Source organism: Rana temporaria, chromosome 2 (genome assembly GCF_905171775.1).
Source record: "Rana temporaria chromosome 2, aRanTem1.1, whole genome shotgun sequence".
NCBI classification, from domain to species: Eukaryota; Metazoa; Chordata; class Amphibia; order Anura; family Ranidae; genus Rana; species Rana temporaria.
Genome location: NC_053490.1, coordinates 264,779,882 through 264,797,612, shown reverse-complemented (window position 1 = coordinate 264,797,612; position 17,731 = coordinate 264,779,882). Strand labels below are relative to the sequence as shown.

The 17,731-nt window shown below is 43.4% G+C and overlaps 1 protein-coding gene across 1 annotated transcript in view; it reads left to right on the top strand.

The window, feature by feature from the left end:
* ULK2 (unc-51 like autophagy activating kinase 2) overlaps nucleotides 1-17,731 on the top strand; it is a 160,884-nt gene that overhangs the window by 28,867 nt on the left and 114,286 nt on the right. The window contains 1 exon segment of the mRNA XM_040336905.1: nucleotides 8,885-8,926. Within this exon segment, the coding sequence (XP_040192839.1) occupies nucleotides 8,885-8,926 (42 nt within the window).

Genomic DNA, 17,731 nt, shown 5'->3' with positions numbered 1-17,731 from the left:
AGGCCCCGTACACACGGTCGGTTTGGTCCGATGAGAATGAACCGAAGTTCATTTTCATCGGACCAAACCGACCGTGTGTATAGGCGATCGGTCTGGTTTCCTTTGGTCCAAAATTTCTAAACATGCTTCAAAACCGAACCGATGGACCGCTGCCCGATCGGACCAAACCGATGGTTAGTACAGAAAAGCATCGGTTCAAAACCCGCGCATGCTCAGAATCAAGTCGACGCATGCTTGGAAGCATTGAACTTCGTTTTATTCAGCACACATATCAGGCCGTACGGCCAATTCAGAGGTGAACCGATGAAAACGGTCCGATGGGCCAGTCTCATCGGTTTGGTCCGACCGTGTGTACAAGGCCTTACACTGCAATGGGCACAGTGAGGCGTGCAAATGGGCATTGTTTACCCTCTTTTCCGCTTACAGTAGCTGTTGCATTCTCACCCTCGGCTTTTACTCGAGTCAATACGTTTTCCATTTTTTTTGTGGCAAAATTGGGTCCTCGGCTTATACTTGGGTCGACTTATACTCGAGTATATACAGTAGATTTATTCAGGAGACAAATCAAAGCAAAAAAAACACACACAATGATGTGCAGGCAGAGGAACGCAAGGTAACGCGTTTCACATGTCAGGCGTGCACCCCATCCCACAAGTTGTTTACCTGGATTGCAGCCTTGCCTACTCACTTGGAGCAGCTGGACTTGTTTCTCAAGTGCTATATTCACTTTGGTCCTCTAGGAAGTTAAAATAAATAATTGGATAAGAATATAATATGCAGTGGCATCTCTTTAGTCTGTGCTTCGTCTCACTGAGACTGAAAATACCTGTGTGGGCAGGCTGAGTAGTAATTTAAAGGGACCACGAGACACGTCTGTTTGTTTTTTTATATAATGAATGATGAACAGTACAGCAACCTGGTGGTGAGCCAAAGTGACCATATTTAGAGTAAGGCTCTTTACAATTCTGTCACAAGATAGTACAAGTATGCAGAATTTGCAAGTGGCACTTTGCTTGAGGAGTACTCAGTAAGACAGGTCCCCTTGACTAGGATAAAGTATCCTCAGAATAGGGTGCTAGCATGTGCTAATTCAATTGCAGGCTGGGCAATGGGCTCCTTCCCTGAACTCCATAGACATTTTCAGGGATAATCTGGACTGTCCCTATTCCTGCTCCTTGGGAACTTTCCCATCACTAGTCTTCTCCCCTTAGCCAACCTGTCCCCTTTTGCACATTTTTAAGGGCAAAGCACTCGTATGCCGCATCCGTATAAATCATTTCCCCACTCAGTCCGACTTTAGAGGCATCTTGGAACAGCAGTATCATTTTAAAATATTTTATTGAATATAAACATACAAAAGTATAAAATTGTATAAAAAGGTATGTGTCCACTAACGGCCAATAGAAAGGTCAGAGAGAGAGGACATTACATATACCCAAGTAGAGCAATGATGATCAACAGAACGGCATCAAAGAATGAGTGAGGACACACTTTTGGGGGAGGGTATAGAAAAGGTCTCGCTGATCTGGACAAGCACTGACACCCGCACAGAGATCTTCTTAAGTGGGTAACACAATATTGTGATCAACATAAAGGGTCCAAAATAGGCATATGAAGCCAAATAGTTGGGCCTCTAGGGGCACATGGAATCCCATGTGATGACTTCCCACCATTGACTAACGGCCACATGATAGCTATATTAGCACCAGTAGTACTTTTGTATGTTTTATATGCTTATATTCAATAAAATATTTTAAATGATACTGCTGTTCCAATCTGCCTCTAAAGTCCGACCAATTGGGGGGAAAAACCTTTTCTAGTTCCTTTTTACACACTCCCCACACTGCAGGGTTTCCAATGGGGGCTTTATATATTCTTAGGTCCGCAATGGCTATCCAAATGCCCCCCCCCCCTTTTTTTTTTTACTTCAAAACCAAGTTTATTGAGATGCAGAAAATTAGAGGTACATACATGTTAGGCATTTGATCGACATTGGTCAGTATCTGACACACTTTTACAGATATACAGTGTACAATTCAGGCTCGCATATCGTTCCACGCCACGCCCTGCGTACATGAGCCCCCCCCCCCCTTTTAGATGTACTTCTGAGGAGCAAGAATGGCTGCTGTGTACATGTTAAGATAATCCATGTCTGGAGTTGGGCTTTAACCCCTCGCTACTCAATCCAAAGCGTAAGAAGCTGCTGGCTTTAAATGCAAATTAGGTTAATAAGATGACTAATATTGGTCTCGTGCTCAATACAGTGTCATCAGTGATGATGCATACTAGCCTGATGATATTGCTGTATATTTGACTCTGAAATTTGTCCCATGGCACTGAACTGCTGACACAATGGTATCCGATTTGGTTGTCTCCTATAAAGCCAGCTGTGGGTTCAGCACCAGCTGTCAGTTTACAATTCTGTGCCGATTGCCCTCTGATGCCCCTAGACAGCCCTCCCTGTCTGTGAATCAGATCTTTCAGCCAAGTCTGTATATGGAGAAAAGTGCTGGAGCAATAATGCACCTATGTGTAGCTATTGTCTACTAAAAAAAAAAAGGTTTAAAGGGCGGTGGTAGAAAATATTCTGGCAGTCTGGGATTAATTAAAGCCACATGCTTCTTGTTTGTGTTAGAATGGATCTAGAGATTTTGGGTGTTGTCTATTTTTGTACACCCTTTAAATAAATTGGTGCGAATCTCTTCAAACTCCATTTAGGAAACAATTCTGTAATGCAAGGAAAGTGAACTACGAATTGCTATATGTATCTTTCTGCCAGGGGGAGTAAGGGTCCATGCACAGTGGCAACAAAACAAAAAACTTGGTTACTTTACCAGAAAACGCTGTATAAAAAAAGCGCTCATATTGAGCGTTTTTGTGCCGGCGTTTAGGAGCTCTAGCTTTCTAAGCGTTTTTACAACAAAACATTGGGGGCGGGGTAAATCTGGGCATCGACATTTAGCAGTATTTTTTTCTGCCAGAAACAATGCAATGCAAACCAAAGGGGTTTTTCCTGCCTCTAAACGCTGAGCTAAAAAAAAAAAGCCTCTATACTACCTAATATGCATAAACACACAGGATAACATTATCTGCTTCTAGAGGCATAAAAAATGCAGCATTTTGTCTTCTTCTTTTTCTTTCTTTTTTCTTAAGCCAGTGTGCATGGACCCCAACTGTTTTTTTTTTTTTCCCCTAGTGATCAGTGTCACCAGGACTGAAAGGAAAGGTCAAAGATTTTGAGCTGTCACTAGAACAGGAATAAGAGGGGGGGGGTATATTCTAGTGGGGACACTTGTTCCGGTGGCAACTGTCAAAGTCAGAATGAGGATATAGCCCTGGTTCACACTGGGTACGATTTGGAACGATTTGAGATGCGATTTGACATGTCAAATCGCATCTCAAATCGGCGGCAATTGTCGGCAATGGCACTGTCCTAATCAGTGCGACGCCGCATCTGCGATTTCAAAAAGTAGTTCCTGTACTACTTTTTGCGATTTACATTAAATTGCGGCCGAAATCGCGGCAAAATCGCAGCCGCGAAATCGCGGTAAAATCGCGCATTTTACCGCGATTTTGAATTCGCAGCAGTGTGAACCTAGGCATATACACAGTATTTCTATTTTGGAGAGATTTCATGTTGTATGAACAGGACAGGAAGCAAAGGCACAGAAGAGGGGTGGATGACATAACAATCTCCAATCTGAGAATAGATTTTTATTGAAAAAATAAAAAAGTTCTCTGAATGGTGAAGGTGTTGATCAATCGATCCCCTGTGTTCATATACAGATGGCAATTGACTCAAAGAGCACCCAGAAGAGACCCACGTTGACTGTATGTAGTACAGGCCACTACAGTGAATTTCTGCTTCCCCCATCTGGCCCTCCCGGTGTGAGATATGAATAATTGAGTGTCACCATTCTAGACTAAGAGGTTCAGCTGAGCTGTCTCACCATGCTGCTCAACAATGGTAGGACGGATTGGAACATGACCAAGTCCTACATGCACTTGATCCCCTGTGATTGATTTATCAATCACAGTTTTCAGGCTTTATCCATATAACAGCTGATGTCCGTGCTTTTGATGCATATAATGGGGCCTAAACTGGCAGCCAAGTCATGCATGTTAACCACTTAAAGACCAAGCCAAAGTTAAAAATAATATTTATTTACTTTTTGGCAGAAAATTACTTGGAACCCCCAAACTATATATACATTTTATATTTTTTTCAGACACTCTAAAGAATAAAATGGCGGTCGCTGCAGTACTGTCACACAATATTTGCACACCGGTCTTACAAGCGCAATTTTTATAAAAAGATAAGGCAACAGTGAAGTTGGGCCTTATATATATATATATATATATATATATATATATATATATATATATATATATATATATATATATATATATATAATATATAAAATATTGTGAAAGATAATGTTACGCCGAGTAAATTGATACCCATCATGTCATGCTTTAAAAATTCGCCTGCTTGTGGAATGGCTATTTTCACAGGTTTCCAGTCTTGAGTTACAGAATAGTTACAGAATAGTTCCTTTGCTACAAGTATTTGTTCTCGCTCTAACGATCACAGCGATACCTCATGTGCGTGATTTGAACACCATTTTCATATGCGGGTGCGTTCGCTTCTGCGCGCTAGCTCGGTGGGACGGGGCACTTTAAATGTAGTAGTATTATATATATTTTTCTCTTCCGTTCATGGGTGGACACAGCATCCTTTGACAGTAGGGTTATATCCGCTTCCTTTAGGAGAGTTTAGGCAGAAAAAAAGCACTTTAAGTGTTAACAACACATTCCTCAGTGCAGCTCCTCCCAGGGGGCGTGCCCCCCCCCCCCCCCCCGTTTTTTTCTTATCTATTTTACTTTATTTTTACACTGTTCTTCTTCCTTTTTTTTGGGGGGGGGTTACGGTACTTTTATTTCTATTACAAGGAATGTAAACATCCCTTGTAATAGAAAAAAGCATGACAGGTCCTCTTAAATATGAGATCTGGGGTCAAAAAGACCTCAGATCTCACATTTACACCTAAATGCAATAAAATATAAAAATAAAGAAATACATTTCCCCTTTTAAGACCATTGGGGGGAAGTGACGTTTTGACGTTGCTTCCGTCATCCAATGTTATAGAGCCAAGTGGGGGCCATCTTTCCCTCACTTGGCTCCATGTCTCAGAGGGGAGAGGATATGATCAGCTCCACTGCTACCGACGGCTCCGGTAAGCAGCGGAGACATCTGCTGTCATTACCCCAGGTATTCTACATCGAAGTACCGACGTATAATGACAGCGGGCGGTCCGCAAGTTGTTAAAGGATTGTCTACAGCAGGGTTTTCAACCTTTTAAACGAGGGCCACTTAAAGTGATTGTAAAGTCTTGTTTTTTTTTTCCTATAAAAATAACAAATGTGTTATATTTACCTGCTCTGTTGCAGTGGATTTCCACAGAGCAGCCCTGATCCTCCTTCTTGGGTCCCTCTTCTTTGCTCCTGGCCCCTCTCTCCTGTTCAGTGCCCCCACAGCAAGCAGTTTGCTATGGGGGCACTCGAGCCACAGCTCTCTGTGTCCATTCAGATTTGGAGCCCTGACCCGGCCCCACCCCCTTTCTCCTCTGATTGGCTAACTGACTTTGACAGCATCGGTAGCCAATGGTGACGCTGCTGTCTCAGCTAATCAGGAGTTAGAATCTTGGATGACTGAGACACTCGTGGACAGAGATGGGGCTCAGGTAAGTGTTGGGGAGGCTGCTGCACACAAAAGGCTTTTTATCCTGATGCATAGAATGCATTAAGAAAAAAAAAAAAAAACTTCTGCCTTTACAACCACTTTTAAGTGATTTGGTAACCAGTCGTGGGCCACAGTGAACTATTGGTATATACCGCACCCCAAACCGCAAAAGTAAACAAGCCCTTGTTATCCTGAGCACCTTAAGGCTGCTTTCACACTGATGTGCTGTGGTTTATCGGCACTGTCGGCTTTCCTGTGGGTTAGTTGCACTGAGCCATATCTGTCTACTACATCTTGTGGGTGTGGTGCACTTTCAGAAAGAAAATCAAGACTCCTGCATTCAGGATTTTTGGTAAACTTTCAGAAAGCGCATCAAACCCACTGGGTATAATAGAAGTGTATTGATATAGTGTGTGCCACTGGCGCAAAACAAATACTTTTCAAATATTTTATATCCTAAAAAAAGGCCATCATTGCGCAAAACTCCATACTTTAATAGTTTAACAGGTCATATTAAAGATCTGCACTCGCATGTATGTGCCTCAGACCGGCACTGAGTCTCTCCAGCTTTCCAGTATTAGAAATTATTTTTCGATGCGGTACATTTGACAGGAAACCAACGTCCGCTCTGCACAACCAGCCTCAACGCATTTCACATAAATGAGTCATCCTGGTGTGTAGTCGGGCACCTTTCACAGATTCTTCACCTCCACTATTCCTTTGAGCCTGGTGTCATTTTGATTGGTGAGCAGGCAGAAGCCCACCCTCGTCGCACCTCAAGAGACACTGCATGCAGACAGCTTTGCCCTGTTTGCCTTCACTATAGTTCTAACAAGGAGGCACTTGCTGTTTGCAACATTCAATGCCATTGTACAGGAATTCCCATGAGCCCTTGTTAAGCGAACTGAGGACACAGAACATCTACTATACAAGGACCTCCTCCACTCTTATCCCCTCCCCCACTTACAGGACTTTGAGTTCAATACCTGCCCATATTAATAGACTATGAGAAGAGTTCCCTTTTAATATGGGCAGGTATTTTACTCAGTTTTATATTTTGAGTAATTTGTTGGAATACTCTGTTTCAGTGTTCATATGGGCTTGTGGCGTCAGGGGGCTAAAGGGAGTAGTCTGACATAAAAGATGGTCATTCTCCTTCCCTTTTCCTTACTGGTGGTCATAGGTCTTACCCAGGTTACTGGTCGCTACTATTCATTCTCCTGAATTTTTATATGCATAGTTCTCTTGTTTGTGTGCTAAGAGTTTAATTTTGCAGAACTCTAAGTAAAATAGTTGATTATTGTGTTGCAGTCTGGTGTCTGTGTAATTGTATTGCTGTATTAAAATTTGTCTGAACCCAGGGTGGCAGAGGTGTCAGGAGACTTGCAGGACCCAGACATCCCAAGTCTCCTTCAAGGTACGGGAGCCTACCAGAGACCCGCAAGTGCTGCCCGATATCCTGGCTGCGAGGCTGATCCTGGATGTCCCCTAGTTCACAATCAGGCATGATCGGTGCAGCAGGAGGGACAGCTGTGAACACTGATCTCCCTGTATAGCTGACAGCTGCGTCTCCTTCTCTTCTTCCCGTGGCTGTCTGCTAAAAAGCTATACAGGGAGATCTGTTATCACAGCTGTCCCTCCTGCTGCACTGCACCGCTCCTTCTTCTTCTCCTCCCTCCCCCCCCCCCCCCATTCTTCTACGGCTCCCCTCCGCCACTGTCTCATGTCCAATGCTGAGAAAGGAACTGAGAAATCTGTGTCCTCATTCCCTGTCTCAAAGGGGAGATGTCAGGGGTCTGTTTTAGACCCCTGATATCTCACCAAAGCCACCCCCCCCAACAGGGTTGATGAAAACAAATTGCAAAAAAAAAAAAAAAAAAAAATTAAAAATAAATAATTATAAAAAATAAACTGACACCACCCCCCCCCCCTCAAATAAAAAAACATTGTGAATTAAAAAAAATAATAACAATGATAACATTGTAAAAAAAAACAATATGAACTTAGTGACACCATCCACTGCACTACTGACACCATCACTGCCACATGCTTTCCACCCCTTCCCCAGAAGCACTGTGAAAAAAATGTGAAAACAAGTATTTAAAGAAAATAATAAACACAATTGTAAAAAATAGAGAAAATAGTAAAAACATAAAACTATTGACACTGTCCACTACACCCCCCAATCATTGTGTGAAAGATAATTGAAAAAAATAATAAAATACCATTGGCCGCTGTACTCTCCTCACATGCACATTATCCCCTCCTACATACACTCCACACTCCTCTCCTGCACATACTACCCACTGCCATACACTCCGAACTCCTCTCCTGCACATACTACCCACTGCCATACACTCCGCACTCCTCTCCTGCACATACTACCCACTGCCATACACTCCGCACTGTACATTCCCTATTTAACATTACTACATTCTGAACTATGCAAGTCATTTCAGACTCTATTAAACCACACCCCATTTAAGCCATGTCCAATATGTAGCACGGTTTAAGCCACACTCGCCCACCTAGAGAGGTCCCAGACAAAGTGCACTTGGTATCACACCGCGTAGGACAGGAGCTGGCGCTACAGAGGAAGAGTCAGCTTTTGTGGCTCCTGCTTCCTCCACTTTCAGCTCCATGAACTCTGATGCTTTGGGATATCGGTGAGCAACCCATTTGATCTTGATCTGAGCTTGAAGACCCGCCACACCAGAGCATGGACACATTTCCCTGGTTTAAGGTTGTGAGCCATGGGTTGAGCACCCCTGGTCTACAGCAATCCAAGTGGCACCTTTTGTGGCACACCCTGTCTGTTTATTTATCTAAAATGATAGATATGGAAGCAGGTGTGAGATGAGGAAACCTGTTTTGCCTTTTTTTTTCTACAAGGTGTGCCTCTGCCATCTCAGAAACTACTGTATGAGTCTGTTTTGTCCATAGGAAAAGCCAGCTTCTCCTGTAAATTCTTTAGCTAGTACAACATACCGGTAATTGTCGGGGAGAACCACAGACCTGCTAGATCCTTATGTACATAAGGTCTACTAAGTAAAGTTTCAGATCTTGCATATTTCTAAACTACAAATGTCGATTTTAAAGTAATTCTGTTCTGACAGTAAATGCCTTTTTTTTCCATTACAGGAACTGCAACATGAAAACATTGTGGCTCTTTATGATGTTCAGGTAAGACTGAAAAAAACCCTGCTTTAGCTGAGAATATTTTATACCAAGACAACCCATCTTTTCAACATGCAAACAGTTTAAAATTGATTATGCAATAAATAAGTAAACCAACTAAAGAGAAATCAATTATATAATGTTCAAAGTTCATTTATGCAAGCTGTATGTCACTAAGTTCACGAGAATTGGGAACTGGTCAGTTTTGCCTCACGATGGGGGCACGCCTATTGGAATCAGTTGCTCAGTGATTAGACCCTGGTAGAAGTTAGGAAAGGATTATCGCAGTCCATTGAACAGTTGGGCCTCATGTACTCTGCAGCTGGTAAACTATGTGAATGTACAATGTATATGTAAAGCGCTGCATAAATTGACAGTGCTATATAAGTACCCAAAAAGAAACCGTCTTTAGCCTTACTAGAGAATATTGACAAGCTGAGGCTAGAACTTAATTTAGTTCTCACAACAAAAGCGGAGAGATCTCTCCGCTGCAGTGGCAATACGTTTTACACCCAAAAAGAAAAGATAGGTCAGATGTTAGCGACCAAATTGTCCCCTAAAACAAGGTTTCATTCCTTGCCCAAGATACGTGTAGCGGGTCAAGAACCTACGGCCAATCCAAAAAAGATTCTGGAAGCATTTCAAACATTCTATTCCAACCTGTATAGTGCTCATCCACAGCTTCCCAGGGACTCGATCGACGATTTCCTGGACAGGCTACCCATCCCATCCTTAGACACAGAACATAGAGACAGGTTGGAAGCACCTTTTTCGGTTGAGGAGGTGGCGACAGTAATCAAGGGCCTCAGTAAGGGTTCAGCCCCAGGCCCAGATGGTCTATCGGTCCCCTATTATAAAACATTTGCAGATACCCTAGTCCCACATATGACAAACTTTTTTTAATTTCAAGACTCAAGGCTCCCCCTTGGGTACACAACTGAATACTGCATACATTACGGTTATTCCAAAACCGGAGAAAAATCTAGAAGAAGTCTATAATTACCGCCCCATATCCCTGATAAATAATGACCTAAAAATTCTTACAAAAATTCTAGCTGTCCGCATCTCCTCTTTCATTGGTAAATATATTCACAAGGACCAAGTTGGGTTTATCCCAGGTCGACAAGGTCCAGATCAAGTGAGAAGGGCAGTAGACATTGTCTCAATCTTGCAATCCAACTGGGACAGAGGTCCGAAACAACAAGGCTTTCTCCTAGCACTTGATTTGCAGAAGGCCTTTGATTCTGTGTCCTGGCAATATCTCTTCCCCCTACTAGAGCGATGGGGCTTTGGCCCGAGATTCCTGGGGGTGATACAAGCTCTCTATTCCAACCCCATGGCCCTAATCCGAATCCAAGGGTACTATTCTTCCCCAATAGACATAGCTAGGGGTACCAGACAGGGATGCCCTCTCTCCCCAATCATTTTTGCAATGGCAATTGAAACCCTGGCAATAGCTATCCGACAGAACCCTGACATTCTGGGTGTATCATGCGGAGATCAAACTCATAAATGTGGGCTCTTTGCCGATGATTTACTATTATTTCTAACCTCTCCCATTACTTCCTTACCAAACCTCTACAGGGTGATTTCAGAATTCTCTAAAATCTCTGGGCTTCAGGTTAATTATGCCAAATCACAAGCCTTGAATGTGTCCCTCCCACCTTCCACAGTATCCCTCCTCCAACAGTCATTCAAATTTGAATGGTGTCCCTCATCGATCAAATATCTAGGGATTTCCTAAACAGCGCGTACAGAATCCCTATACACAAACAATTCTCCTCCCCTATACCGAAAACTTACAGCAGACATGAATAACTGGGCCAAATATGAACTTTCCTGGCTAGGCAGAATTAACTCTATAAAGATGACCTTGCTTCCTAGAATCTTATATCTATTTCGCTCCCTTCCCATCTCCATCAGAAAAGACCAGTTGCAGTCTTTACAAAGCAAAATACTCAAATTCATCTGGGGCAAGTCAGGTTACAGAATCCCCCAAAACACCCTATATAACCATAGGAAAAGAGGGGGGCTGGGATTACCGCATCTATATAAGTACTTCTTAGCCGCCAGACTGGCTCAACTATCAGTAGTTTACTCCAAACTTGATAAACCGGACTGGGTCCACATAGAGAAACAGGCTGTTCCCCATCTTTCCCTAGACTACTTACTTTGGTGCCCCCAAAAGAGAAGACCACCCATTTTGTCCCCCTCCCTCTCTCAATCTTACGCCCTTTGGGATAGAATCCGTCACCTTCCAGCCCTGGTTTCGAAAGGGCAACCTCTAGCCAATATATTTCAAAACCCAAATTTTCCACCTGGAATAGACAATAAGGCCTTCAGTTGGTGGTTGGACAAGGGCCTGTACCGCATAGGACACTATTTCACAACCAAGGGCCCTCTTACCCTAGACCACTGTTTAACCAAATTGGATCTCCCTGACACTGAAAAATTCAGATTCGGACAGATATCACAATTCCTACACACTCTATGAACGGAGAGACCTCTACCTCCCAAATTCACAGACTACGAGCTCTGGTGCGGGCAGGCCATGAGACAAAGGGGAGGGATATCTGTCATCTACTCTTCCCTCACTTGCCCGACTGAGAAGTCTTCCTACATGATGGCATGGGAGGCCGACCTCCAACTTGAATGGGACCTGGAGACCTGGCAAGCGGCTTGCTTTGATTCATTTCAGGGTATCTTAAATACTTCCTTGATGGAAGCAAACTTAAAAGTTCTCATGAGGTGGTACATGACTCCCGCCAGACTTGCGGCCATCTACCCATCATCAGATCCCAGTTGTTTTAGAGGATGCCAACTCCTGGGTTCGATGGTGCACGTCTGGTGGGAATGTCCCAGAATTAGACCAGTCTGGAAGAAGATTTTTAACCTCATCTACACAGTCACTGAATGCTCGGTCCCCAGGTCAGCATCTGTTGCTCTCCTAAATGCTCGGATTCCGGGTATATCCAAGCCCAATCAGAAGCTGATCCGATTTATGCTCCTCGGGGCTAAAATTTCCATCGCTAGGGCTTGGAAACAACCCAGGGTTTCCATTAAAGAGGTAAACCCGCAAGATTTCGTGGATCATGATGCAGGAAAAGCTGGCCAGCATCCTATCTAACACGAAACAAAAATTTGAAGCTGTATGGGAACCATGGGCGTCCCACTGTGGTTTATCTCTAACTACTGGGGTACACCCTGGGCAACCTGCATCCTCCAGCTCTAGTTAGGCACATGCTCTCTTCCCTTTCTTTTTCCCTTCCCCCCACTTCTCTTTCTCTTTCCTACCTCTTATCCTTTTAAGATAGTTGTTTGACTTAAGGGTAATGTTTTATATTTGTTTTTTTATAAAAACAATTTGGCAACACTATAGGCCTAATTGAATTGGTACGTACGAGCTAGAAGTGCACTGAAGTCAAATTCGAACCCACAAATTTTCTTACGTATGCTTTTATTGGAGGGGGTGGATTGGGGGGGGGGGGCTGGCCGGGGCACAGAATGATCCCATTAGGGGTGCCCGGTACAGGGAGGGACTCCCCTGAGCGAGTGACCACTATATTAATTTTTTTTTCCTCCCCTTCCCCTCTTAGCAAGCTTGTATATTTTCTTTAATCAGCCTACAATCGGGCAATATGAAGTCGTTGGAGGCCTTGTTGCTGACATTTTGCCTTATTTGTTGAATGTTTTGATGTTGTAGACACAGCCTTTGGTCATACTGTAATTGTATTCTATATTTGGAAAAATAAAAATCTATTGAAAGTAAAAAAAAATAAAAAAAATAATAATAATAATAAAAAAATATGATAAAACAGACGTTTAGGAGCATTTGGGCATTTTTCAGCAGCCTCTGAACTCTCCTCAATGTTATCTTATGGGTATATTTACATTTAGGCATTTATAGGAGTTTAGAGGCAATTGAGGCTAGAAGCACTGTAGGTATTTGGGAGGGTCTACTAATCTATAAAATCTGTTATCTCTAATAGATTAGTGAAAGTTGCATATGTACCTTAAAGGAGAGGTACAGCCAAAGCTTGTTGTTCTGCACTCCTCCTGTGGATCACAGAAGTGCAGTTTGTTCTGCACTCATGTGACCCGTTTTCAGCAGACAGCGGGCTGAAGTCCCACAGAGCCGGTCCAGGCTTGGGAAAAATTGTCGAGATCTGCCCACATGCCTGGGCCAGCACCCGGCTCAGCTTCTCTGAGCTGGCCGCGATCACCCCTCCATAGCCCCCGTGCTGAAGTGAGCGTGCGGATGGGGGGGGGGGGGTTCAGAGAAGAGAGCCAGTGACTAACAGTCACCAGTTCTCTGCTCTGTGTTTGATCGCTCGGTTCTCAGTCTTTGAGCCAACCGGAGACAGAGGCAACATCGGTCCTAGTAAAGTCCAGAAAAAAAAAAAAAAATTCCCATACTTCTCTAATTTCTTGAATAATGCAGGGGCGGATATTTTCCAAAAGCTGGGTCACTAGTATGCCTCAAATATACCCCTTTGCATCTTTCTGTTTTTTAAACTTTGTATTATTTCAGGGGGTAAATCTTTATTTCAGCTTTGTACAGGCAGCAGTAGTATCTCCATTACATATAATGATTGTGAATTACTGAACTCCAAGTGTACAATGTATTTTAGAAATCTGAACAATTTCGAAGGAATCCTTTCTCTGTTTTAATATTTTATACAGAATGGGGGGGCTGGAAAACCAATTGTCCAGTTAAAAGCCACTGCATTTGTTCATGTACAGTGTTGGCCGAGTCAAGAGCTCCTGATTGTGCTGTGAATTTCCCCCGGGCTTTCTGCAGATGCATCCCTGTGCTTTGTGATCTGCTTTCAGGAAAAAGGAATTGCTGTATCCAGACAATCTTGTGTAGGAGAAGCCATTAGTTGCATTAGCTGTCGTGTTTTGTGAGCTGGGTAAATAAATCTCTCGGTGTTATGTAAGTTAGGGACTTTACAAGCAGAATCCTTCTGCCAGGCTGTCACTTTCCACTCACTGTGACCTGAAAAGGACACAATTATAAAAAGAACTCGCAGAGCGTAAAAGTAGGGCTCGTATTAACCAATAAGATGCCATTTCTTATATCCACTTATACCCTTAACAGCAAACACCTTTTGCTGCTCGGGGACTTTAATCTGTGGGCCAACTCCGCACAGGATCCCATTGCGGACGCCTGCATCGATCACCTGGAGGGATTAGGGCTACAGCAACTTATATGCGGGCCAACACATGCTTCAGGTCACACACTCGACCTAATTTTCAGACAAAATCTGAAAATAAGCATTTTAGAAAATGAACCATTGCCATGGACAGACCACCATGCAATCAATTTCATAATCTCCAAAATTCCCCCAGTGATAAAAACACCCAAGCCGGTGATAATACACTGGGCTAGATCTCAGAAGAAGCTCCATTCGGAACTCTTTAAATCTACCTTGGGAAACAGAATCAAAACAATCCATCCACATCAAACAGCCGCAGATACACTGGATGCCATAAACGCAGCCCTGCTACAGTCAGCCGACTTAGTAGCACCGAAACGCAAAGCCTGCATCCGAAAAAGAAAGTCTGGCTGGTTCAACAACCAGCTGTCGCTTCTGAAGCAAGAGCGCAGAAGGGCGGAAGCCGCCTGGAAAAGAAGCCCTGCAGAGGATAACCTCATCATCTACAAGGCAATAACAACACGATATCATAAAGAAATCTTCAAAGCCAAGAAACATCATTTTTCTATGGCGATTAACAGCGCCCTAAACCGCCCCCGCGAACTCTTCAAGATGGTCACCCAGACCATGAATCCAGGATGTCTTGAAGTCCCCAACTCAGACACCCAAGAGTTCTGTAATGAACTATCGGATTTCTTCATCAACAAAATTGAAAGAATCCGGGAAAGCATCTTGCAAAACAATACCCCCCTCAACCCCACCGTCAATCAACCACAAAACACCCACAGAAACGCTCTACAATCAACAAAGTTCACTCTGGAACCGATCTCCATCGATACCACAAAAAATATCATTGGTGCTTTGCGGAACAGCACATCGCCAAATTATATCATCCCCACCAAACTGCTGAAGGAATGTGCCGACATCCTGGCACCACCCATCACACAGCTTATAAACCAGTCATTTAAGGAAGGCACAGTGCCATCCCTGTTGAAAGAGGGCACAATCCAGCCCATCTTGAAAAAACCTAACCTGGATCCCAAGGACCCAACTTACCACCGTCCCATAACAGGCCTAAATGTTCTCTCCAAGATAATGGAGAAAGTAGTGGTACAACAGCTGCAACAGCATCTAGATACCCACAATCTACTGGATCCATTACAATCCGGCTTCCGTCCCGGACACGGGACAGAAACGGCCTTACTCAAAATATGGGACGATGCCCTCGAGGCCGCAGACGAAGGAGAATCTTGTCTCCTGGTTCTGCTGGACCTAAGCGCAGCCTTTGACACGGTAGACCACAAACTGTTACTGATGCGACTAGCCAAGGTAGCAGAAGTCGCAGAAGGTGATTTACCATGGTTTTCTTCCTTTCTTGAAAACCGATCACAAACAGTTAAATTGGGTTCTTTCACGTCGGAAAAGCGCACAGTGTCATGTGGAGTCCCCCAAGGATCCCCCCTGTCACCGGTGCTTTTCAACATCTATCTTTGCCCTCTCTTTGATATTATCAGTAGCCAAGAACTACTCTATCACTCTTATGCAGACGATACGCAACTGTATTTTCGCATCTGCAACAAAAAGGATCATCATCCCAGTTTAGAGAAATGTCTCTCTTTGATAGAAAACTGGATGACAAAGAGTTATCTTAAACTCAACAGTTCAAAAACAGAACTCCTTATGTTTCACGCCAGCTGAAAGAGTCAACTGGCAACAACCTGGACACCCCCGCCCATTCTGGGCCAAATCATCATCCCTAGCTCCAAAGTCAAAAGTCTCGGGGTCATCTTCGACACCTTCATGACAATGGACGCACAAATAGGGTCAGTAGTCAGCGGAGCGCACCATCTGTTGCGCCTACTACGCAGACTTATTCCATTTATTCCCAAAGAAGACGTAGCAGTCGTGGTGGGAACAATCGTGAATTCCAGACTGGACTATGCTAACGCCCTTTACCTCGGACTCCCAAAGTACCAAATCTCCCGTCTGCAAGTCGTTCAGAATACGGCCGCCAGACTGGTGACTGGGAAAAAAAAATGGGAATCAATCTCACCTTCGTTGAGAACCCTTCACTGGTTGCCAGTAAAAGACAGAATTGCATTCAAAGCACTCTGCCTGACACATAAGTGCATCCATGGGAAGGCTCCGCAATATCTTTGCGACAAGATAGAACCTCACAATTCGAATCGCGTTCTGCGATCCACCGACCAAAATCTGGTCAGGGTACCAAAAACCAAATACAAGTCCAAAGGAGAAAGAAGGTTTGCTTTTCAGGGTCCTAGACTATGGAACGCTTTACCAACCAGCATTCGGTTGGAGGAAAACCACCTGACTTTCAGAAGACAGATCAAAACTCTGCTCTTTTGATGTCATGAGACACGAACAACTAGCGCCCAGAAGCGATTCAGTTTGCATGCGCCGCGCTTTATAAGTTTTTCATTCATTCATTTCTAACCTGCTCTAGAAAGTGACATTTGGAAATGATTTTCTGTTGAGCGTCACTATCTTTTACTTTTAATTTGGAGAAATCAGTATCTGTCATTGCTTGCAATTTTCTCAGTTCTTTGCTGACAAGATACTTTATCTTCTCTATACTTTCTGCTAAAGTGTATGAATAATGCATTTTTTATTTTTTTTTTGAGTATGAAATGAGCCTTTCATTATAGTCGTGAAACGCACATACTATAAATATTTCCACTTAATATAACTACATGCAATATATTACTTTCATTGCCTGTGTATATTGTATGATGCATTTGCAGTACTTAGATCTTTGAAGTCTGGGCTGGGGTGGAAAGAGATGGTTGACATCATATGGCAAGCATACCAGGAATGGGCAGCCTGTTATTTGCCAATTATCCCAATCACACGGCATCACAGACCATTATTAAGATCAGTAAAGTGAATCTGACCATACACTGCTTGAATTTTGACAGATTCCTGTTCGCTTGGACAAATTAAAGCAGAACACAACTCTTTTCGGCAAGGCATTTGTTCAATGGACTTTTGTTAAAGAAATCTGCCTGAAAATTATCAGCAAAATGGTGCCTGCATCCAATCAGATGGGCACTGTTTGGGTATTTTGACAGCTATCAGAGTACAATAGCCTGCAGAGAGGATTCATCCATCCATACTGTTAACTTACAGGGATCTCCTAACTTTCTAAACAAAGGACCAACTTGCCGTTCTTCATAGGGGGGGCCGCACAATGCCAAGCGGGAGAAGAAAATGTATTTGCTTCAGTAGGAGTAAACCATGCCCCATCATTGGTGTCAACGGGAGGAATAGTGCCCTGTCGTGTGTGTGGTGGTGTTTTTTTTTTTTCATTGGAGCGTTTTTACAGCTGAAAAACTCCTCTCAGAACCCACAAGTGTTGTTTTTTTTTTTTTTTTTTACAGCCAAAAAATGCCCCAGCCAATAACAGTTAACAGCCTATGTGTGCATGGAGAACATGCTGGAGGGTTTATTGACTGTAGAAAATGACGTCGGGAGCTGAAAACAGCTGCTGTAAAAAATGTCCAGTGTGCATGAGGCCTTAAAGCGGTAGTAAACTTGCTTGAAAGAAAAAAATATTTCCCCCTGTAAGGTAAAGCCATTATGTGCTAGTATGCATCGCATACAAGCACATTATGAAAGACTTGACTTGAAACAA